This window comes from Meles meles, chromosome X, assembly GCF_922984935.1.
Source record: "Meles meles chromosome X, mMelMel3.1 paternal haplotype, whole genome shotgun sequence".
Classification (NCBI taxonomy): domain Eukaryota; kingdom Metazoa; phylum Chordata; class Mammalia; order Carnivora; family Mustelidae; genus Meles; species Meles meles.
The window spans coordinates 27,251,922-27,276,999 of NC_060087.1; the positions used below are offsets into that span (position 1 = coordinate 27,251,922).

Here is a 25,078-nt window from a genome sequence, read left to right on the forward strand (position 1 = left end):
TGTACCCTGAGAAGCGATCTGTAATCAGGATGCCAGTAAACAAAAAAACCCTCCAAAGAAAAACAATACAGAAACTAGAATAAAGTAGGGCGAAACATGAGAAACAGAGCCAGATGGTGAGCCATTATGAGTACCAATGGGTTCCAGTGGACTAAAGTATAGAAGAGGAAGATCTATTTGGTCACAAGACCACTGGTGATCTCAAAAGGGCAATTTCGCAAGAGCAGTGAAGGCTGAACCAGATATAGAAGTTGAAACAGCTGGTAGATAGAAGGAAGTAGCAGGATTAGGTCCTAACCAAGCATATGAGAAGTTGTGTGTGAAAGAAGAACATACAGGGACAGGGGAATATCTGATGGCTGGTCATCCCTCTTTCTGGTTCTGTAAACCAGCCCACTCAATTCATGTGTTTATGGAATTTGCTTAGTGTCTTCTCTAAAATATTCAATTACACACACAAAAAAACTTATTTCTACCTTTTTAAAGTTCCTGTGCTCATACTCAAGATTACAGCACAGTGCTGAAGTTTTCAAGTAGTTATCAGTGCTGAATGTATGTGTGTGTATCTCTCACTTTTCCCCATCGTGATGGCTTTCTGTATGATTTGTATTTTCTTGTGAGGGGATGCTTCTAGTTCTGGTAGCAAGAGTAAGTTTTCTGTCGATTGCCTGAAAGGCCAAGTTAAGTCGAACACTTTCCAAAAACATTAAATTAAAATCAGAATAGTGCTTTATATGTCTGTATCATATATCAAAAGTAAAGATTCAATGAAAACTTTAAGATCACTTACTAAACTTTCAAAGATGGGCAGGTTTTCCATAAAGATTTCACCAGCAGAGACAGATGGGCTAAATTCCAGAGGGGAAGGTCACAAGAGTGATGAATGAGACCTCTAATGTCTGCCCTAGCTGTGAAAATCTTTATGGCTAACTAAAATTCCTCACGAATAACAACCTGTAAATATTATATGAGCTGTCAGGCGGAGAGCACCGAGCTCTGGGACCATCGCACATGGTGAACAGAATACCACCCCATGGGATTTGTCAGAAGACTGCCAAGGCATTTAGCATATTAGGCTTCCATTTAATCTGGGAAGTCAAGAGTTCATACTAAACTACTCACCATCGTGACTGAGTTGCAGAGATATAAACATTTCCAAGTGCTGCTGGGTGCATAGTCCTGCAAAATCTCATAACCAATATTCAGAAGCATTGCTCAAGAAATAAAATTTCCTTCAAACTGCTTTATACAAAACCCCAAGAACCTCATTGTCATTATTGGGACAGTTAGAAAGAAATACACCTCCTAAGGCCAGCTATAGGAGGAGAGGTGTCTATATAAATAGAGCCGTGACCAAGTTATGCTCATGGAATATCTAACTAATTCTGAACAGAACTGGCTGACAGTATTACCATAGAACTTTCCTCCAGGTAAAGGTGGCTATAGTCTTTAGGCCATCTGGGTTTAGCCAGTTACTAACAAGTCAGTGCAATATTGCCAGGTGCTTTTAGTGTCTCTCCAGATGTGCTTTTAAAAGACGGCAGGCAGTCAACAGCATTTGCTGAATGCTCTCTGTGTGAACGGTATTGTATTAGGCATCAGGGAAATTTCAAGGAATTTAAAATTTGAAACCTAAGCCAGTAGGGAGCAACTCCAATATTAAAAACCAAATGACTGTAGATGGGATGCATATCCATTTAGAAAGAGAGAGTGAGAAAGAGCTAAGGATAGGACAAAAATTAAAGCAAAAAGAAGGTGGGGAGGATTACATTTTTATCCCAATAACTTCCTTCACTCTGAAACAACAAAACATCTATAACTAAGCCATAGCTTCCTGGCAAACAGTACCATTCTCAGCCCCATGACCTTGGGCTTGGCCATGTGACTTGCTTTGGCCAATGGGACTTTAGCAGACATGATAGGAACAGAGGCTTGTACTCTAGTGCCCTGGTGATCTGCCAGGAACACATGCCCAGGTGGTCTCCAATTCTTCAGCATGGGCCTTGAAAGCTAACATATTTAGAAACAACCTGAATGAAACTAGCAGCCTAGAGCCAAACTCAACCAACCTCCAACCTATAGCCTGCAAGCAGAGCTTCCCAAACTTTATCTAGATCATTTGAACTACAGTTGGCTTGTAGACCTAAACACGTGAGAGCAGAAACTTTCTATTCTCATATAGGAGGAAGGGAGGAAGAGAGTGAGAGTGAGAAAGAGGAGGGTAGACAGAGAGAGAGAGGGGGTCAAAAAACACGAAAGGGGTGAAAGAAAAGAAAAATACTCCCAAGCAGCAGTCTCCCCGATTTGTTACTCGCCACATTCTCTGCTGTCATCCAAGGATCAATGGGGATTACCCACTTTCATATTTGTAGTTGAGACTTGTAGGTTGCTACTTTCTAGTTCCTAGAACCCTTTCACTGAAGCTGATCATCTGTAATGATTACAAGTGTAAACTTGAATGTGTCATTAAACTTCTCCAGTCTGTTTTCTATTCTGAGAGATGGTCTTACTCCTTATTTTACAGGGTTGCTATGAAGACATAGGCTAAAGCATGGAAAATGCTTCCTCAGTGTTAAGGGTACAAAATGCACCATATTTTTGGTATTACTATTCCTACCCCCACTATCATCATCATCATCATCATTCATGTGGTGAGTCATCGGGATATTTATTTCATTAACTAACTTACTGCCAGTGTGAAGAATCCTAGGGAAACCAGCCGAATGACATTCTATGATCCTAGAGTTAAAGTGATTGGTACACAATAAGCACAGGTGTAGGCAACGACTCCAGTAAACAATTCCTCTTTCTCCTTCTGCCACCATTTCCCGTCTCTTCAAAAAATTTTATGCAGTTCTCAGAGTAGTAAAATATGAGAGGAGACATATCTTCCTTTTGGCATTCTGATGCTGGTGGCAACTATGAGAGTCAATGGTGTTTGACCATTTTATATGAATATTGCTTAGGAATTCAAAACAAATAGCTAAGTATTTTTAGAAAGACTTAGAACAAGACATTTTCATTTTAATTTCTATTTTTGGTTCTGATTTTTTAAAGATTTTATTTATTTATTTGGCAGACAGAGATCACAAGTAGGCAGAGAGGCAGACAGAAAGAGAGGAAGGGAAGCAGGCTCCCCACTGAGCAGAGAGCCTGATGTGGGACTCGATCCCAGGACCCTGAGATCATGCCCTGAGCCAAAGGCAGAGGCTTTAACCCAGTGAGCCACCTGGCGCCCCTTGGTTCTGATTTTTAAATTAAATTTCACATGACTAAAGTTACTATCTTTTTTTTTCTATTTAAATTAGTGTGGCTTTTTCACAGGAGAGGAATGATCTGACCTCCTTGAACTGAAGCCTTGTTGTCCTTTATTTTTCCCTAAGATAGCAAGGGTTCTGGTGAATTTTTGTGTTGGGCTCCAGGAATAACAGAAGATTTGGTTCAAAACTTTCCCTCTTCCCTTGCAATCTTTAATAGATACATCTGCTCCAGACCTCCTGGACCAAGGCTTTTGAATCAGTCTCTTTCCCTTGATAGCTGGCCTAGATTAAGTTCTACAACACAAACTCTCACTTTTCACCTTTTGAGAATAAATCCCTTTGTCCTTTACTCACATTGCAAATGAGCTCATTCCATTCCTTTTCTAATTTTTTTTCCTAGACATTTCCTGTTCAGATTTTCTCTTTCCAAGTCAAATTGTCCCCATGTTGACTAATCCTTCAATTATTCTCTCTCGTCTGCCTATTTCTAGCTCATTAAAACATTAGCACTCTCTAAAACCTATATTTATATTCATTATACATACATAAGAAATCCCTTTTCTGGACAAAAGGGCTATAAGGAGGCTACATGTAAAACTGGAAAGGGAGGTATTCATCAAATCAGAATACATCCTGTGAACCTTGCTAAGTGAAAGAAATCAAGGGCCAAACAATGAGAAGCCTTCTTTGCTCGATTCCTCTCAAATGAAATACTTTCTATCTTGGATTTGTACATAGCCTCAGAGACAATGTGCATTCACACTAGTTGTGATATATTTTATAAGAGATATATACTTGGTCTTTGTCTGCAGTTGCTGACTCATAGTTCCCAAGACTCTTGGAATTTTCTGGGTGAAGAGTGATAAAGGTGTGTTTTGTTATGTTAATGAGGCGACTTTTGGAAGGGCAAGATGGAACCTTGTCACCAGAGATATAACCTGTGTTTAGAGGGTTAGAACTTTCAGTCTCCACCCCTCCCCCAGACCTGGGGAGGCTGGAGAGGAGAGAAGCTGGGGGTTGAATCCAATAGCCAAAGATTCAGTCCATCATTAGTATGTAATGAAGCCTCCATAAAAACTCAAAAGGCCAGGGTCTGGAGAGCTTTTGTGTTGGTGAACACATGGAGGTGTGGGGGGAGTGGTGCTCCTAGAGAGGTCATGGCAGCCGTACACCCTTCTCACATACCTCGCCCTGTGAATCTCTTTCATCTGGATGTTCCTGAGTTCTATCCCTTTATCATAAACCTGTGATCTTGGACGTAAAATGTTTCTCTGAATTCTGGGAACAGCTCTAACAAATTTAATCAAACCTGAGGAGGAACTTCTGGTTTATAGCCAGTGGGTCAGAAGAAGTACAGGAAACAATCTGGATTTGTGACTGTGTTTGAAGTCCAAGGAGGAGGTTGTGGAAACCTCCCATCTATAGTTGGCTGGTGAGAAGCACTGGTAAAAGCTGGGCTTGCGACTGGCATCTGAAGTGTGTAGGGTGTGGGGGCGGGCAGTCTTATAGGCCTGTACCCTTAACCTGTGGGATCTGATGCTATCTATGGATCAATGGGGTCAGAACTGAGTTGAACCTGCTGGTATGTGAGAATTCCTTGGTGCTGTGTGGTAAGCACTCCCCTCCATGGAAATTGGACTCAGGAACATCATTCACTAGTCTATAAAGAATATCTCATTTCTCTTCCTGTGGAATTAATTTCCTCCTTCCACTCTAGTCTTACCATTCCTATTTACCACAACCAAAGGTCACGTTCTTATTGTTGTTGTTATTTAAATAAGTCTTTCTCTTCTGTTTAGAATTTGAGCCTCCCCAAGCCAGGATTTGGTCTTTTTCATCTTCCTATTCCAAATGCCTAGTGTTTGTTAATAAATATAGGAAGGAAGGCTACCACCATAGTAAATCAAATTGGGTCACTTCTTAGCTCAGAACCCTCCTAAGTCTTCCCTTCTTAGGAAGAAATTTCAAAGGTTTTTAACAACAGTTGACAAGACCTGACTTGGTCAAGACCAACCTGGCTCTTGGTTGTTCACTGACCTCCTTACCCTTCACCATCTTGCTTCCTCAGATTCAGTCCTACTGAACTCCTTGTTGTTTCCCAAACCCCACTAAGCTTGCTCCACGTCTCGGGGTCTTCGACATTTACTGTTTCCTCTACCTGGAACCCTCTGTATCTGCCTGGCTTCTTCCCTCACTTCTCTACTCAGATGCTACCCACACGACCACCCCATTTAAAAAAGTTCCCTTCCCCTATCACCTCAAGCCTGCTTTATTCTTCTCTGTCAAACTTATTATAACCTGACTGCCTTCTCTTATTACAATTGAAGGTCTATGAGAGAGGACTTTTCTTTCATTGACTGCAGTTTCCCCAGTACCTAGAACAGAGTTTGACCTATACTGGTCATTGAATGGACTAGTTGAATGACAGAATGAATCAATTCTTAGCTGGCTGAAAATAAAGTGATGCTCATAATTTTTCCAAGACATTAGACTAGGCACTAGACTCAGTTCTTTCCTATTGTATTAGAGAGGGAATAATCTTCAGCATGCTCAGTTAGTCATTCAACCAAGGCATAGCCTGTACTTATCTCCAAGATGTTGGATGAGTGACATTAAAAAAATAAAGGAATGCATGCCATTTACCCTTTTGGTGCTTACACTCCAACCCATTTCCTTTTATGATCTATTTTATCGACTGTCCTTCATTCTAACTCTTGTCTGTCATTGGTATGTGTGCTGCTGGACATAAGGTATAAGGCAAGAGGTTGACATAATCTCATGCTGTCCTCAAAGTCCTTAGTCATTAATGGAGGTCACAGGGTCAGATGTCTTAAATAATGATCATCACTACATACACTGGACAAAATCATCAACTTCATAATAAAAGCAAAAGTAAATCTGATCACCCAGTGATAAGAATGAGCCCATAACAATGCCTTTTCCTCAGATTCTTTGAAATGCCTGTCAGTTACATTGTCTTCTCACAGATGGTGTTCCCCAGGTAACAGACTCTGAGACAATGTTTAAAGAGCAGGGTATTTAGGAAGGTATGCCCTTGTGATCAACACCTGTGGAAGAGAGAAGGAAGCAGGAATGGTGACCAAGAGAAGTCAAGCTAGGTTGCAGACCCAGTGACAATCTTGGTGAATCCCACCGCAGCTCCTGAAGTAGAATGTTAGAATTCTCCTGCATTAGGCCAAAATGGCCAGGTCTTTATCCTCCTGCAACCACTGGGAGCTACCCTTGGAAGGGGTGTGAGCTTGGGGGAGTCAGCTGAAGCAAGTCCCCAAAGGACAGATAGCTGAAGGTTGTCTGCTGAGGACACTCCTCTTCACTGTGTGGGACCAGGGAGTTGTGAAAAAGTAGACTCAAATGACCCCTCGCACACAGGCCATTCTACTTAGTGTTCCATGTGACCCAAATACCATGGCGACACATCGTCCAGGAGTCAGGTGTACAGGAGTGGTTCTCAGCCAGGGACAATTCTGACTTCTAAAAGAAGGCATCCAGAGACATTTCTGGTAGTCACAACTGAGAGGGAGGGTGCTACTGGCATGGAGTGGGGGAAGGCCAGGGATGTTGTTAAATATCCTATAGCACACAGCACAGTCTCCCCAAAAAAGAATTGTCTAGATCACTCAGTCAAGAAAGCCTGGTTTCAATATAAACAAATTGTATATATGTGACCCAGTCAGATGCTCTTTCTTGGAGAGTTTGATTGCAACATATAGAGAAATTTAGATGGTCGAAAGTAGGGAAGTTGAAAAAAAGTTAGAGGGCTAAAGAAGAAAACGGAAGTCACAAGGCAGTTGAAACTATATGGACAAGGTAGAGAGGAGATAGGAGAGGGAAGCTATGATACTCTGGTAGTTTGAGTCTACAGCAGTAAAGCACATCAGGAGAGAAGCAACATGCTTCACAGAGACTGCCATTCCCCATCTTCCCTTATGTTTCCAGGGGTCCCCCTCATCACCTAAGTCTATCCCCATTCCTTACAGCTCAAAGGACACAAAGCTCATTGCAGTAGGCTGAAATCAAGAAGACTATTACTGCTGATATCTAAAAGTATATTTAAAAATTCAAGAGAATTATTTTTCTAGAGAGGGACAGGGGAGAGATAGAGGGAGAGGGAGAGAATCTTAAGTAGGCTCCATGCTCGGCATGGAACCCAACCCAGGGCTTGATCTCAGGATCTGAGATCATGACCTGAGCTGAGATCAAGGGTCAGTTACTTAACTGACTGAACCACCCAGGCACCCCTCAAGAAAATGGTTTTTATTTTATTTCATTTATTTTTTAAAGATTCCATTCATTTATTTGAGACAGAGAGAGTGAGTGAGCAAGCATGTGCTGGGCTAGGGCAGAGGGAGAGGGAGAAGCAGGCTTCCCGCTGAGCAGGGAGCCCGACGTAAGGTTTGATCTCAGGACTCCGGGATCATGACCTGAGTTGAAGGTAAATGCTCAACTGACTGAGCCCCCCAGGCACCCCAAGAGAATGGTTTTGAAATTAGCAACAGTTTATGTAAGTCTACAAAAGAACAAAATGCCTTTATCCTCACCTCAAAGTTCTCACCAAAAAGTGTTTTGTAATCCCAAGCTGGTTGTGTTCTGAAAATGGAAAACATCCAAATGGAAAAACTAAAGTAATGATTTTTGCCCACAGGGATGTGATTCCACCATTTCTGTTGTGCAAAGCTTTGTATTTTGGGACAGATGACAAAATGTTACCTTAGGCCAAACTCACAAATGCCTTCATTTTCTGGAGAGTGTAAAAATATACCTTTCGGAGCCAGCATTCCGCTAAAATAGTGCCCATGTATCATGACACTGGCTCGGCGCTTTGGTGCTGCTCAGTGTCCTAGGTCCCCTTGAGGCCCAGAGAAATCCGTCACGATGAGGAAAACAAGAAAGAAACAACCATTTGCTTAGTTCCTGCCGTGTCACCAGACTAATCTCCAGGAAGGTATGTGGCGGAGCGGTGGTTGTGATCAAGCTGAATGTCACTATTGGCCCCCGCCGTCGGATTATGCATGGGGTAGCACAGTAGTTTCATCCAGTCTGGGAGACATTAATGCTGTTGGCGTCCCCCTCAGAACTCTTTCCCCGCGGAGGCACCCATCCCCAGTTGCTATGAGTGTTGATTGCTACGGGTCCATTGGCCTCAGCTTCAGAGAACCTTCCTCAGTGAAATGGGAACTGTTGTCCCCTGCTCCCCAGAAATCCACAGCCAATGCCTGACTGACAGGGGGAAACAAAAATCCAGCTCCCTTCCTTCAAAATGAGGCCAACTCTGTGGCACGCTGTGTGTTCCAGAGTGCCCTGGGGGGTCAGGCCAAAGTTCATCTCCACTTCCTTGCTTAGCTTGACTCCATCACCAGCATAATCCCCACCACATCCTCCCTCTCTCATTCCACTTTACCCATGAGCTGCTGTGGAGGCAAATTACTCGTACAAGAATCTATTTCCATGAAACATTACTTAAGGCTGTGGTGACTGACCATTCCCATACATTTAGCACTGAGATTTCCCGACGTGCAGGAATCTCACCGTTGGAAACAAGAACATCCCAGACAGACACACCAGGACCAGTGTTCATCCTAACTCAAGGCAGATACATATTTGGATCTTGAGCTTTGTCTCCACGACTTTGGGTAATCGGAATAACACTGATTTGGCGCTGTGCTGGTAAACCAGCTACACACACAAAAAATGAAAAACAAGTCTTGATTTGCCATATTTGCCAATTTTGGTGGGGTCTATAGTCACACTATGGCTGATTTCAAGCTACCAAAGGTCAGTTTAACAACCAGCTCGCAATTGCTGTGTATTTAACAACTGGCTCTTTCTGGCCAGTCCAAGCCAGCTCCAGTATACAAATTCCCACAGAAGAAACAGAGAACTTTCCAAAGCTTTCTCATGTGTCCATATAAATGGATACAGAGGGCAGAAGATGCAAAACTTTGTTACTGAGCTTACTCTGAAGCAAATGAATCTAGGTCTTTGTAAAGAATATGAAAATAGAACTACCCTATGACCCAGCAATTGCACTACTGGGTATTTACCCTAAAGATACAAACATAGTGATCCAAAGGGGCACGTGTACCCGAATGTTTATAGCAGCAATGTCTACAATAGCCAGACTATGGAAAGAACCTAGATGTCCATCAACAGATGAATGGATAAAGAAGATGTGGTATATATACACAATGGAATACTATGCAGCCATCAAAAGAAATGAAATCATGCCATTTGCAACGATGTGGATGAAACTAGAGCGTATCATGCTTAGTGAAATAAGTCAATCGGAGAAAGACAACTATCATATGATCTCCCTGATATGAGGACATGGAGAAGCAACATGGGGGGGTAGGGGGATAGGAGAAGAATAAATGAAACAACATGGGATTGGGAGGGAGACAAACCATAAATGACTCTTAATCTCACAAAACAAACTGGGGGTTGCTGGGGGGAGGTGGGATTGGGAGAGGGGGAGCGGGCTATGGACATTGGGGAGGGGAGGCAAACCATAAGAGACTATGGACTCTGAAAAACAACCTGAGGGTTTTGAAGGGTCAGGGGTGGGAGGTTGGGGGAACAGGTGGTGGGTAATGGGGAGGGCACGTTTTGCATGGAGCACTGGGTGTTGTGCAAAAAGAATGAATACTGTTATGCTGAAAAAATAAATAAAATGGAAAAAAAAAAAGAATATAAATTTGAGCTCAAGGAGAAACGGCCACAGAAATTGGTTTTGAGAAAAGTTTAATTATTATCACTGTGTCTACTTCTTGTGGGTCTCTGGAAGGCTACCTTTGAACTTATGGAGCTGTTACCATCATCACTGATAAGTTACAAGGCATTTGTCCCAAATTCCCAACACTTGAGACAGCATGTGACTGCTGAAGAAATTGGCCCAAATTATTTTGCCCTGAGATTTTTTCCTGATAAGGAGGCTTTAGGTTGAAAATCATCTCACAATGTAGCTGCAAGCTTCTCCCTGACTTATAACAATGGCTTCCTTAAGACTCTTTGAAGCTTTAAATTATTAGCCTACTTGTATTTCAAATTCATCCATCCCCTGAGGACAATGGTAGCATAGATTGGAGCACTGTTAAGTGAAATGTCAGCAATTATTAGATGTGCTTAAAGTCCCCCCCCCCAATCTTCTTTATTAAGTGTGTGAGTGGGAGGAGGCTGTGGCGTGTGGGGATACAGGGATGAAGGTTTGGTAATTCTCAAAATGGAAACAAATTTTTGTTTCCGAAGTCCAATGTAGCAAGGGGAAACTGTAAATGCTTGGATTGTTTTAAGGAGACAAAGAGTTAACCAGGGATTTGATTAAGGCACTTAAGAGGATAAAGCCTGCAGGAAATAAGTGATCAATTCTTTCGTTTTACAGTGTCTCATAATCTGAGAACAAGAAGATCACTCAATGAAACTCATAGCTTTTAAATTCAGAACAAACAGTAAAAAGAAAATTTGTCTTATAGAGTTCCATAGACATCAACAGAGGGTAAGACTATAAGAGGTTAGTGGGTCAAAAGCTAGAGAATGAAAATCTTCACTATTATTGTTCTTTTCCTTTATCAAACTAACACACATTTATTATTAAAAAAACTGCAAAAGTTAAAAAAATGCAATAGCTCTTTGCATTCTGATGTTTTTTAGTCTTGTTGTTAGGTGTCCCCTTCTGTTGTTTTTATTTTCTAATAGAGTTGTGATCATACTGTAATTGTGAAGTCTGATTTTTTTTCCTTAATATATTATACGGCACAGGAGAGTTTTATGAAAAGGACCATGTCAAGTTCTGAATGTTATTAGTCCTTGCTCAGAGGCAACACGAAAGGTCACATTATTTATTGAGTGTCTACTATGTGATTGTCACTATGCTAAATCTCATGCCACTGTGTATTAGCAATGTCAGGAGGAAATTTACTTCTTCTTTTGGATATAAAACATAATTCACTATGTAAATGATTTCACTGAACATCTACCAAGTACAGTTACCATGTTAGATGCTGGAGAATATAAACCCATCCTGTCCCTGTCCTAGCAGAGATTAGTGTCTGCTCATCGATTACTCAACCATTCATTAGTTGTACAAATAACAATTGAATTTGTATACTGTGAAAAACTCTGCCCTTTCAGATTAGATTCATGAAAAACATCTTTGGGAGGGAGAGGAACTAGTTACACACAATCAAAGACAAAAAAAAAAAGAATGATACTTTCACATCTTTTGGAGGGAGAGGAACTAGTTACACACAATCAAAGACAAAAAAAAAAAGAATGATACTTTCACATCTAGTTTGACTCTAATAGGCAGATATAAACTTATACTGTCAAGTTGAGAATGATAACGACACTAATGCTAATAGCAATCACTTATATATCACTATGTGCCGGTACTGTTCCATATATTTTATTTATTTTAAGTAGGCTCCAATACTCAGCATGGAGCCCAGTGCTGGGCTTGAATTCATGACCCTCAGATCAAAGCCTGAGCTGAGATCAAGCATTGGTTGTTCAACCGACTGAGCAACCTAGGTGACCCTGTTCTATATATTTTATATAAAATATACACACAGCAGATGTGTGTGTGTATATATATACATACATACAGTAACTATTGGTTATTCAGTATAACCCTATGAGGCAATGTTACCATATTTTATTGAATTCAAAACCTCATTGGACATTAGATACATTCTGATTTCAGGACTTTTATAATTGTGGCAAGGGAATATGTCTTACATTTGATAAAATGTTACTATTATCCCCATTTTACAGATGAAGATAAGGAGATGGAGTATCTGACCAGTACTTGAACCCTGTCAGCCTAGTTCCAAAGGCTATAGTCTTAACCAATATCCCGAGTGAGATAACACTTGACCCAGAGGCATTCAGAGAAAATTCAGGCTCTGTAAATCAACATGGTATGGCCCAGGCCAAGAGAAACATAAGAGAGAAATCTGCAGGAATATCAGATGAACTAGATGGTTGTGGGCTTCAGTGTTGTCAATGGGTAAGGTAGTGTGATACCTGGCTTGTGAGTCCAGAAACTGGGTTCCAGTCCCACATCTATCACAACCACGTGTGTGACCTTGGTGATGTCATTTTATCTTTCTGCACATATTCTGTCTTCTGTAAAAATAAAGGTAGGGGTGTTGTAATTCAGTGCCTTTCAAATCTTTTGGACTGCAATCCACAAAAGGAAAGCATTTTGCTTTCTGTTGTAGCACACACATATGCATGCATGCGTGTGCACACACACCCACCTAACTGAAACCAAAGTGTCAAAACAAGACTTCATGTTGCTTGTGAAATGTACTCTGATATTTTCTCATCCCTTCCATCCCATTAAAAAATTGTTGGTTGCAAGTCATTAAATTGATTTCGTATGCACTAATGAGTACTTTGAAAACAACTCATATAGACGCTCCCTTAAGCCTCTCTCCAGTTAGGAAATTCTACAGCATAGGGGACTCCTGGGGTGGGGGTGGGAGCCAGAAACCTCAGGAAAGAGAAAGTTGACCCTTCTGCCTTATAAATAACTCATTTTCTTTTTAATTGGATCGTGTTCTTACTGTCTTCAGCAGAAAGTTCTCATCATTAAACCATTTGGCAAATACCACTTTAGGGCAAAGATTCCTATACTATGTTTCATGGCACGTTCAGTGAGAAGTTAATTGGTATGCCTGAAAAAGACTTCCCTAGTCACGTAAGTACGGAGAAGAGCTACTGATTTTATCCTCTTCTTAGTGTTTCCATGTAGAGTAAAATCTCAACAATTTCAACAACAAAAAAGAAATTTCTTACCTTTATAAGCTACTGTTTTTCCAATCTTATTGACCACAAAATGATTTTTTTTCAAGGAAGAGTTAATAACATCATACAGAGCATTAATGTTCTGAGGAATATGGTTGGAAAATGCTACTTTGGGGTATTCAAGAACTGGTAAATTATTTTACATTTTTATTTAAATTCCAGTTAGTTAATACACAGTGTTAAAGTAGTTTCAGGTGTACGATATAGTGATTCAGCACCTCCAGACATCACCCAGTGCTCATTACAAGTGCCCTCCTTAGTCCCCATCACCTGTTTCACCCATCCTCCCACCCACCACCCCTCTGGTAGCCATCAATGTGTTCCCTAGCGTTAACAGTCTGTTAACTCTGGTTTGCTTTTCTCTCTCTCTTTTTTTTTCCCCTTTGCTCTTCTGTTTTCTTTTTTTTTTTCCTTTTAAAGATTTTGTTTATTTATTTGACAGACCGAGATTACAAGTAGACAGAGAGGCAGGCAGAGAGAGAGGAAGGGAAGCAGGCTCCCTGCCGAGCAGAGAGCCCGACGCAGGGCTTGATCCCAGGATCCTGAGATCATGACCTGAACCAAAGGCAGAGGCTTTAACACACTGAGCCACCCAGGCACCCCTTCTGTTTTGTTTCTTTTTTTTTTTTTAAGATTTTATTTATTTATTTGACAGAGAGAGATATAAGTAGGCAGAGAGGCAGGCAGAGAGAGTGAGAGGGAAGCAGGCTCCCTGCCGAGCAGAGAGCCCGACGCGGGACTCGATCCCAGGACCCTGGGACCATGACATGAGCTGAAGGCAGCGGCTTAAACCACTGAGCCACCCACGTGCCCTCTGTTTTGTTTCTTAAGTGGTATGGTATTTGTCTTTCTCTGACTGACTTATTTCACTTAGCATAATACTCTCTAGCTCCTTCCATGTGGCTGCAAAATGGTAAGATTTTGTAGAACTGGTAGAACATTAAGGCAATTCTAAGTTCTTCTCACTCTTACAGAAGGGTTTCTACCTTTATTCAAATATATAGTTATCCTTGGTGAAGTAAAACTTAAACTAGAAGCTCAGAGAACTGAGAAAATTGACACAAAAAGATCTCAATCTCCTTTAAAAAAGAAAGCCTTTAAATTCTTGAAGATAAGTTCTTGAAGATTTTTTTTTTTAGATTTTATTTTATTTTTATTTGACAGATAGAGATCACAAGTAGGCAGAGAGGCAGGCAGAGAGAGAGAGGAGGAAGCAGGCTCCCTGCCGAGCAGAGAGCCCGATGCGGTGCTCGATCCCAGGACCCTGAGATCATGACCTGAACTGAAGGCAGAGGCTTAACCCACTGAGCCACTCAGGTGCCCCTGAAGATAATTTTAAATGGACAATTTTCAGACTACTATTCCAGTAAATACTATAGTACTTTCTTGATCATTGACATATGAAGACATGGGCACTGTACCTTCTTACTATATATTCTTTTTAAAAAAGATCTTATTTATTCATTTGAGACAAAGAGAACACAAGGAGGGGGAGAAGCGGAGGGTGAAGAATAAGCAGACTCCCCACTGAGCTAGGAGCCCAACGTAGGGCTCCATCCCAGGACCCTGAGACCATGACCTGAGCTGAAGGCAGATGCTTAACCCACTGAGCTATCCAGGTGCCCCCCCTACAATATACTTAAATACATGTATTAATGCTAACAGTGTGATTCGAAATTGCGTATAAACATAATATATTATATATGTATACATATAAATTTATGATTTTAAAAAATCACAAAATTACCAATTTCTCCATTTTCTTGGTTTAAGTTATTGAAGTCAATTACAAGTGGTAGAGGGGCTCCTGGGTGGTTCAGGGAGTTGAGTGTCTGACTTTAATTTTTGGCCCAGGCCATGATCGCAGGGGCATGGGATCAAGCCCAGGGACAAGCCGGTCTTGGATTCTGTGTTCAGCTGCAAATATGCTTGGGGTTCTTTCCCTCTTCCTCTCCTTCCCCCTCTCCACCTCCTCCTGCATGCTCTCTCCTTCTCTCAAATAAATAAATAAATATATAAAATCATTTAAAAAGAAGTGATAGAATATTGGGGTGTCTGTCTGGCTCAGTCTGTGCAGAGTGTGACTCTTGATCTCTGGGTCATGAGTTTGAGAACAACATTGGGTGTAGAGGTTACTTAAAAATAAAATCTTTTAAAAAGTAGTAGAATACTAACGCTAGAATTAAAGGTAAGCTAGTGTCTAGCAATGGATAAGGGTCATATTTTACAATGTTTTCTCTTCTCATTTCTCTCAAATCTAAGATTAAAAGGAACAACTTCTTGAACAAGTAGAGATTGGGCCACCAAGAAGAAACAGTGAATACTTTTATTTAGTAAAAGCCTGCCTGTCTCTACTGAGAAAAACACAAAGACAGTTGGTAATGTAATTTTCAAAGGGGAATGTGTGTGTGTGTGTGTGTGTGTGTGTGTGTGTGTGTGTGTGTGTGTGTAAGAGAGAGAGAGACAGAAACAGAGAGAGAAATAGAGGAAGAAGGAGTGAGAGACAGTGAGCATGTTTGGGGCGACAGTTAGTGGCTCACATTACTTCTCTTTAGCCTCAGAAATAATCCTATTATTATTCCTAGTAACCTGAAAGTAAAGTACTAGACATTCTATCAATTCAAAATTATTTAATATGACCTTAGTGGTATTTTTTTCAAACATGTTTTTGTTTGTTTGAGGGGGAAAACTGTTTTGCTTTCACAGAACACAATTTTAACACTAAGTAAGTGACATCAGAGATGCCCTGCCTCAAATGTGGGTTTGATGGGTACCCAGTTTCGGGAGCAGGTCTCTGAAGGTCCATGGCCCAGTACATACCAAAACCATAAGAAGGCAAATATCCCTTAATAGAGCAGTTCTGCATTTAGGCATTTATCTTTTAGAAAGAGTAGGAGATATTTTTAAAGGCGCACAAAGGATGTTAGTCACAAAGTTGGATATAATAGTGAAAGATTTGAAATGACTTTAATATTGAGTAATTCAGAAGTGTCTCGGCAAATCCAGCACAGCCCAAGAAGGGAATACTACCCAGCCATTTAAGAAATTACTCTGTAGGGGAATATTTAAATACACAAAAATATTTTTATTACAGTTTTAAGGGAAAAAAGAAGGTCATAAAATGGTAATGTGTTTTTATTCCTGTTTGGTTTAAAAGAAGGGAATCTGAATTCACACACATACACACAACCCCTGAGAGAAAGACAGAAAGTATATGAAGTCCATTTTTTATGGTGGTTATCTCTGAGTGGTGAGATTATGGGTAATTTTTTTTCCTCTGTACTCTCTGCTTTCCAAAATTTCCTTCGGGGGGCATATATTACTTCTGTAATTAAAAAAAAGGGCAACACAAAGAAATAGTCTTCATTCAGTCTTTAGTCTTGCATCTTATTTCTAATATCCTTTATACCAAACCAGTAATTTTTGATATTCACAAGGAAAGCTTCTAAGCATATATTGATATTCCACATGAGTAAGAAATTGGTGACTCCTAGGGCTGGCTCCATTTAAGCAGGTATATGAGTGTCATTCTGAGTGTCTGTGTCTATTAGCCTGACCTTTCTGGAAGTGGGCACTGGTGTGATATTGTTTAAAAGGTGTAAAGATGCTCCACCTGGCCCTTCAAAGTTCTTCCCTCACAAGTCAGAGATTATGGCTGACGTTCAACCAACAGAGAGTCATTCCTCAGACTTATGGCTTTTCACCCTATTAAAATGCAAATAACACAGGAGAAGTACACATTAAACTTTACGTCACCTGGATTAAATAACATATCATTTTCTGAAACAAAGTTTTAATGGGGAAGACATGGGAATTTGGGTGGGGCAGGCAGACAGAATAAAGGATGAATGAATACACCTGGCGTCTGAGGAGTAATTAATATTCATAAGAGTGATATTTTTGTTTATGGCTTCTGAGTCGCTTACAAATATGTTATCACGTTTAATCTCAATGAAATCCAGTAGAGTGGCAGTCACCAAGGTGACTTTAGCAGACCAGAGATTTGGATAAGTACAGAAGACAAAATATGCAGGCCTCATCATTATCCTAGAGGTACTCCTAGAAACGACAATTCCATTTGATCGTGTACATAGCTTTCACCTGCCCCTCCTTTCTGCTCATCCTAAGCATGTGCGATATTGTCCAAATAACGACTGCATGCTGATAGTAAGGTTAGACCCAGTCAAGAACGTAACACAATTTCTTACTTAATACATTGTCTATGTATAACAAAAAGACAGGACTATCGCCTTTTAGGAATTTTTGTTCTAAAGGACAAGAACCAATGTGAGCAAAGGGGCCCCTTGGTGGTGCAGTAGCGTCTGACTCTTGGTTTTGGCTCAGGTCACAATCACAGGGTCATGGGATCGAGCCCCAGGTCAGGCTCCATGCTCAGCATGGAGCCTGTTTGAGATTCTCTCTCCCTCTCCCTCAGTCCTTCTTTACTGGGCATGTGTGCTCCTTCTCTCTCAAATAAATAAATCTTTAAAAAAAAGTGAGTAAAGATCTCTTTCTTAACCTATGGGAAATGGAAAACAAAGGAAAGAATGATAAAATGACAATAAAAGAAGGTGGCAGGAGGGTGAAGGGCAATCATACAGAATACTTCCTGTCTATAAGACACATAAATTTAAACGACAGTCCAGTGTTGTGCCTAGAACAGACTCTGGAACCAACCTGGGTTTGAATCCTGGCTGTCAGTCAATCTCTGTATGAGTGTGCCTCAATTTCCCCCATCTTTAGAATGGTTATAATAATAGCATCTACTTCAGAGCATGCTATGAGGATTAAATAAGTTCCTATTTGTAACATTGTCAGGCACAAAGTAATTGCCTTAAAATGATGGTTAGGCCCTCATACATACTCATGTATGACAAGAACTATGACAAAATGTTAGCAGATGTTAAACTCCATGTGGTAGAAATATGGCTTTTTAAACAGAAAAAACCCCTCAACATCTATACTTTTGTAATCAAAGGAAGAGTGGTAGAAATTAATAACATCAATCAGAGGACAACAGGAGCTTGACAATTTAATATGTACTGTTATATTAATAGGATGTTCCAATGGTAAACCCTCCATTACCTAAGGCTGTTACTTTCAGTATTTATTATAAAATATGTAATATTTATCAATAATATATATTAATAATATAACTAGTGACACAAATATAATCAATAAAGGAGTAAAGCTAACATAAAGAGAATGAAGACTGGTCAAGGATAAAAGAACCGTGAGAATAGTTAGGGGGAGGAAACCCAACAGACTGAGCTTCCAACTTGGAGGCAGAAAGTATTTAATGAATTACGCAGAGATAAAGAATTATAGATTCCCAGTAACACATATTGAATGATCCCGTCATAATTACACGGTATCCTAATTACCAGCTTATGAAGTGAACCGCTATAAGCAGAACTAAAGATTCAAAAATATTACCAAAGTTAGCACTCGAGAACACACTGCAGGAAACAATTAGGCGTTAGCTGAAGACTGGACAAAATGATGTAATCAGACCTCCTCTCACAACCCTCTAGATTCTACCCCCCCCCCCCACCAAGTTGTATTTCAGGATGATTTACGCCTCCAGTGCACTTGGCAGAGATGATTGTAATTCAGCTCTTCATTCTTTGCTACAAAGATGCAATGAAGACATTAAGCAATGAAAGGTGACAGCAACTTACTGGAAAGGAAGTGCTGGGATGCGGGCCCAAAGTCCCTGTGGGCTTCATGCAGCTGCCTGATGCGGTCCTCAACAGCCACCTGGGAGGAAGAGGAGAGAAATGATGTTCTCTCATCACATATAATGAGGAGCTATTAAAAACAATGTACCCTTTTCAGTAAGATCTTTTGGGCCTCAAAAGCTGGAACACTAAAGTAACAATTTATAACCCTGGTTTTAATATCCACTTACCATAGATGGCCTCCGAGACCCATTTTTATCAAACCAAGGCCAAACAAAAAGGATTTGCTTTGTTGATAATGTTATAATGAGATTTCCCCCCCAACACTCTACTCATTGGCAGACACAAACGAACTACTGCTCCAATGAGCACCGTGGAAAATGCAAACTCTAAATCTTCCATGCAAAGGTTAGGGAGGTTGTCATTTCCTGTTCCACACGATGGCTAAAGGAGCACAGAAAAGGCATATGTTTTGTCTTAGTCTGTTGTTTTGGACTCATGTATTTTGGAATCGTATAGATGACTGATGGATCACTGAGTGATAATTAACAAGTAACCAATAGTTGACTTTTACTCAAGTATCAAAGAAGTGGAGGCAAGGCTCAAATACAGACTAACTACAGGGGAGAAAATGAGATCAAAGAAATTTTCAGATTTTAGTTTTTAGGAGACTTGAAAATTAGTAGGAAGTATATCTTTAGGTGGCATGAGATAAAAATTACCACTCTTTTTTTCTCTATTAGGTTTTTCTGTAATACATGGATACTGTCCTGATAGCTTAGTGACTTCCATTCTGGGTGGGGAAAAAGGAAGAATTTTACAGTTGAAATGGTATACTTTGCCATCTGGCATTCTGCCAACTGGATATTAGTGGTGGCCCCAGGTCTGTAGGCTCCATAAATCTGGATCTTAATTTGGTTCTGAAAAGCCCATGCTAAAAAGGGGGTTGATCAGTTCTTGCCCAGAGCCAGCAAACCTCGAGTGAGTTTGCTCCTATGGTGTGGATAATTCCCAGGAGATAAAATGAGTATTAAATGGATCAGAAATCTGGCTCAGGTAGTCTGGTCTAAAGCCAACTCCGACCTTGCACTATCAGTCAAGGGCCTGACATAGATTGAGAACAATCTTCCTTTTTTACCTTCTCCTAGCCTTGCCCATCTTTGCTGGGACCGAATATTTGGCAAAGCATGTGGAGTTCCGAACAGCACAGGATTTGCTTCACTGTTACGCTCACAAAAGCATGAAGAACACTTCAAACCTCCTTCCCAGTCATATGACCCTGCATTACCAGCCAAACTCAACCTGCCCGTCCTGCCATATTCCATGCAGCGTAACACTTGTAGGACTTCTTGCTGCTCCTCCTCTCTGGACTGCTCTTCTCCCTCTCCTCTTCCAGTTCGGGTCTTTCCTATGTTTATATGCCTCCTTTTGAGTCCCCCAGGGTCAGAAGTGATTGCTTCCTCAGCATCCTCACAGCACATGGTTTCTACTTGGAGCACTTCTATCCTACCATCTGTTTTAGTTGCGTGGACATGAGCATCTCCCACAATGCACTGTGGATTCCTTGATAGTTGGGACCATTCTGTGCTTACCTCTCTTGCTCTATGCTTCCCCTGGCAGGATGCCGTGAACCCTGAACACGGTAAGTGGTAACAAAGGTTTAATGACTGGTTGAACAAACTAATGTGTATGGGTGACTGACAGACAGAGACAGACAGATATGGGAGAATATATCAGAATATGTATTGACATTGACTACACTCTACATGCCCCTGGGTATATTGTTCTATTGTTAACTTTCCTCATCTGTAAAATGGGGCAACAATATGCCATAACTCACAGAATTTTTGTGGGAAATAGCTAGGACATGTGATGTGTTTGGCCTGCTTTCTTTCACATGGTGGTTACTGAATGAATGCTAGCAACTACTGTTCTGTTGCTTTATGATTAACATATGTAGAGGAATAGGTTATTGAGGGCAAGGCAATAAATGTGACAAAAAGTGGCTAATATGTTTTTAATATTTATTTATTTGAGAAAGAATGTGTGCATGAGTGGGGGGAGGGGCAGAGAGAGAGGGAGAAGAGGATCTCAAGCAGATTCCATGCTGAGTGTGGAGCCTGATGTGGGGCTCCATCTGAGATCATGACTTGAGTGGAAAGTAAGAGTCAGATGCTTAACCAACTGCGACACCCAGGCATCCCCCCAAATGGTTAATATTTATTAAGTACTCTGTTCATGGCAATGTGAATTAACTTATTTACGTTTTCGCAGTAAGTCAGTGGTAAGAATTCATAGTATCTGCCTACTTCACTGATGCAGGAACTGAAGCATGAGAGGTTAAAAAACCACCACCAACAACATTTGACTAACTTTAAATAGTAAATTGGCAGAGCCAGGATTCAAATTCATTCTGGCTCCTGCTCTTAACTGCTATTTTAAGGATTAAAGTTGAAAGGCAAGTATTTTATCCATATTTAATCTGCAGCTGGCCTTTCCATTTACTAAAACGCAGAACAAATCTGGTGTCCACAACTATGAAAGTTTAGTCATTGGTATATTTCATGACCTAATGCAAGGTCATTTCCTGGTCATAAAGAAGGTGATGCCATAAGATTATAGAGAACACATGCAAATGAATGTTTGGAATATGTAATTGTTTCTAAATGCAGAATGGGTCATTTCATGAACAAATTAATCAAGAGATGATTGTGAATGTTTGGGGGTGGGGAACATGGGATGAGGAGGTCACTGGGGAGTGGACAGTAATCAGAAATGTGTTCCATTCCTGAGAAAGAAATTCCAAGGGGAACATATGATAGAGGAGCGTGACCATGTCACAGGCCCTGCCCCTGGGCAGTGATGTCGGTAGATTCAGAGTGACCAGGCGGAGACAGCATCTGAGTCCATCAGAGGCCACTCATCTCTAAGAGGTCCTTTCTTCTTCTTCTTCTTTTTTTTTGGGGGGGGGGTGTGCTTTCTTCTTAACTAAGGAGACCTCCAGAGGTAGTTTCCAGTGTGCACGGGTGAATAGACAAAGACATCATTTCAGAAAAACTTTGAAGTGTAGCTTCCTACTGTAGCTACAGTGTAGCTACAGTGTAACTACCTAAGAACAAAGGCACTTTATTCTGTGAGCAATTAGGCAAGGAAATGAAATCTGATCACCTTCTGCAACAATAAGCCCCATGCATTGGACCTTTCTAACTGGCTGCATTTTGAACCAATTGCAAGTCCTCTATACAGACTGCGGAGCAAAAGCCATAATTGATACACTGGCACCTTGCATTCTGGCATAATTCCTTTTTTACTCGGTTAATTCTCTGTTCATTTGAAAAGTATCTGTTTAAACCGAAAGAGACGCACAAGGAGCAGATTCTAGAGTCTCTGGCTTTGGGACACACAGAGGTTTGGAGGTGAGGAAGAGGGAGGGGCAGGCCAAGGAAAGGCCTGGGATGAAACATGGCTGTTGCAGGGGATGGTAAGGCACAGTGAGCTAGGTGTTTTAGAAGCAGAGTTTGAAAGCAAGGCATTCCAGACTCCGAGGCTCAAGATTTCCCTGGCAAGGCCAAGGGAACCAGGGAAGATGTCTGCACAGGGACCCATGATTTGACAAGCAGCTCAGGTTTAGGCAGTTGAGTCTGTCAGCGAGGCCTTAAACAGATTCAAGGGGGACTGGAAGGTGAGATCGGGTAGAGGCTGTTGCTATCACCCAGGTGTGGGGTGACATGTGTTGCATTAAGACCATGTGGCCTGGGGGCGCCTGGGTGGCTCAGTGTGTTAAGCCGCTGCCTTCGGCTCAGGTCATGATCTCAGGGTCCTGGAATTGAGTCCCACATCGGGTTCTCTGCTCATCAGGGAGCCTGCTTCCCCCTACCTCTCTCTCTGCCTGCCTCTATGCCTACTTGTGATCTCTTACTGTCAAATAAATAAATAAAATCTTAAAAAAAAAAAAGACTGTGTGGCCTGGAGTGGGAGAAAAGGTGAAGAAAAGGAGGTGTTTTGAAAGAAGGAAGAACTGATTAATTTTGGGGCTGGAACTTCATTTTGGAAGAAGCAAAGAGAACTTACATATTTCCAGTGTGGAAGACTGGGAGGATAAGGATATTGCCAATGGAAATTCCAAAAGAGGGGGGATGGCATATGGCTGGATGAATTCATACAGAACATGATGTATTTGACCTAACAGCGAGATTTTAACTGGAGGTGTTGAGTAGAGCCAGTTGGAGATGAGCAATTTGTCTGTCATTAAAGGCAGGAAAGGCAAGTGAGAATAAAAGGAGTGGGAGCATTAGAAGGTGAGCAGGGTGGGAGGAGCTAAAGAAGTCTAACTAGATTCTTCCAAGAAATAGTTTCTTCTGAATTAACAGGCAACACCTCTGTTTTCTTTCTTTCTTTCTTTTTAAAAAGATTTCTTTATTTTAGAGGGGGTGAGGGGCAGAGGAAAAGGGAAAGAGAGAATACTCAGACCCCCCCACTGAGCCTGGAGCCAGACATGAGGCTCTATCCCATGACCCTGAGAACATGACTTGAGCTGAAATGAAGATTTGGCTGCTTTACCGACTGAGCCATACAGGCGCCCCGACCTCTGTTTCCTTTTATAAAAAGAAATACCAGTATAACATCTTTCGGGAAGCATACATCCTGTTTCCACTATTAGATCATAGATCATGAAGGCTTAGAACTGGAAGAATCCTTATCTATTGATACACAAGGGTCTATTCTTTAGAACTATCCCAGATGGGCAAAAATACTGCCATATGCTCCTTGAGTACTCATAATCTAGTTTGCAGTATTCCTCAGCAAAAGCATGTCAGAGAAAACTTAAAAAGGTCTTTTTTTTTTTTAATATGCTCCGTGAGGACAGGGACATATCTTTCTTTCCCTACTATATCCCCGGTGACTAGCACAGTACTTGCACATAGCAGATACTCTAATTATTAGTTGAACGAGTTAATGTACAGTTTATTCAAGAAGTGTCACCCTAACAACTGCATTTTGCATGAAGAATTCCCTATTGTGTGATTTCCCGCACAATTTTTGGAAAGACCTCCCTTCTCCCCCCACTCCCTTCTTCCCTCTTTTCTTTCCTTCCTTCTTGATGATCAAAGTTTAAAAAAGAAAATCATTGGGGTGTCTGGGTGGCTCAGTGGGTTAAAGCCTCTGCCTTCAGGTCAGGGCTCAGGTCATGGTCCCACAGTCCTGGGATCCAGCCCTGCATTGGGCTCTCTGCTCAGCAAGGAGCCTGCCTCCCCCCTCTCTCTGTGCCTGCCTCTCTGCCTACTTGTGATTTCTGTCTGTCAAATAAATAAATAAAATCTTTTAAAAAAAAGAAAATCATTTAGAATGATTGGGGCTACAATACTGGACTCAAAAAAATTTTTTTTTTCCCTTTTTATTAATTTTTTCAGCGTAACAGTATTCATTCTTTTTGCACAACACCCAGTGCTCCATGCAAAATGTGCCCTCCCCATCACCCACCACCTGTTCCCCCAACCTCCCACCCCTGACCCTTCAAAACCCTCAGGTTGTTTTTCAGAGTCCATAGTCTCTTATGGTTCGCCTCCCCTCCCCAATGTCCATAGCCCGCTCCCCCTCTCCCAATCCCACCTCCCCCCAGCAACCCCCAGTTTGTTTTGTGAGATTAAGAGTCATTTATGGTTTGTCTCCCTCCCAATCCCATCTTGTTTCATTTATTCTTCTCCTATCCCCCTACCCCCCCATGTTGCTTCTCCATGTCCTCAAAAGAAATGAAATCTTGCCATTTGCGACGACGTGGATGGAACTAGAGCGTATCATGCTTAGTGAAATAAGTCAATCGGAGAAAGACAACTATCATATGATCTCCCTGATATGGACTCAAAAATTTTTAAAGTAAAAATGTGCAAGGCAAAGCAAGAGCCCAAACCTCCTTCCTATTTGTTTTGTTCAAAATTTTAAACAATCATATTGAAGAGCTATGAGGACTATATATTATTCACCTTTGCTTTCTAATTTCAGATGAGTTCTGTAGTCAGTGTACTGTTTCCAGAGACTTCCCTTCTTTCATGCCTTTAAGAAATGTTTCTTCATTCATTCAAAGGATACTAGAATGCAAGTTACTTGCTCATGAAGATACATTATCTTATTCATGGTATAGCACAGGGCCTAATACCTAGGAGATGGTCAATAAGTATTTGATAAACATGATGAATGAAAAGACTTTTTGAGTTCCTGTTATCTTTAGGGTACTGTGCTCAGTATGATTATGGTAGATCAGAGAGCAAAATTTTGGGGATGATAACACGTTATATTCCCAGCTTTGACTACTTC

General features: G+C 41.1%; 1 protein-coding gene across 11 annotated transcripts in view; it reads right to left on the reverse strand.

Moving 5' to 3' along the window:
• DMD (dystrophin) overlaps positions 1–25,078 on the reverse strand; it is a 2,324,635-nt gene that overhangs the window by 221,708 nt on the left and 2,077,849 nt on the right. For all 11 annotated transcript variants that reach the window (XM_045994540.1, XM_045994546.1, XM_045994545.1 and 8 more), the window contains one exon: positions 18,767–18,845. In XM_045994540.1, coding sequence (XP_045850496.1) covers positions 18,767–18,845 — 79 coding nt within the window. The remainder of the gene's footprint in view (positions 1–18,766; positions 18,846–25,078) is intronic.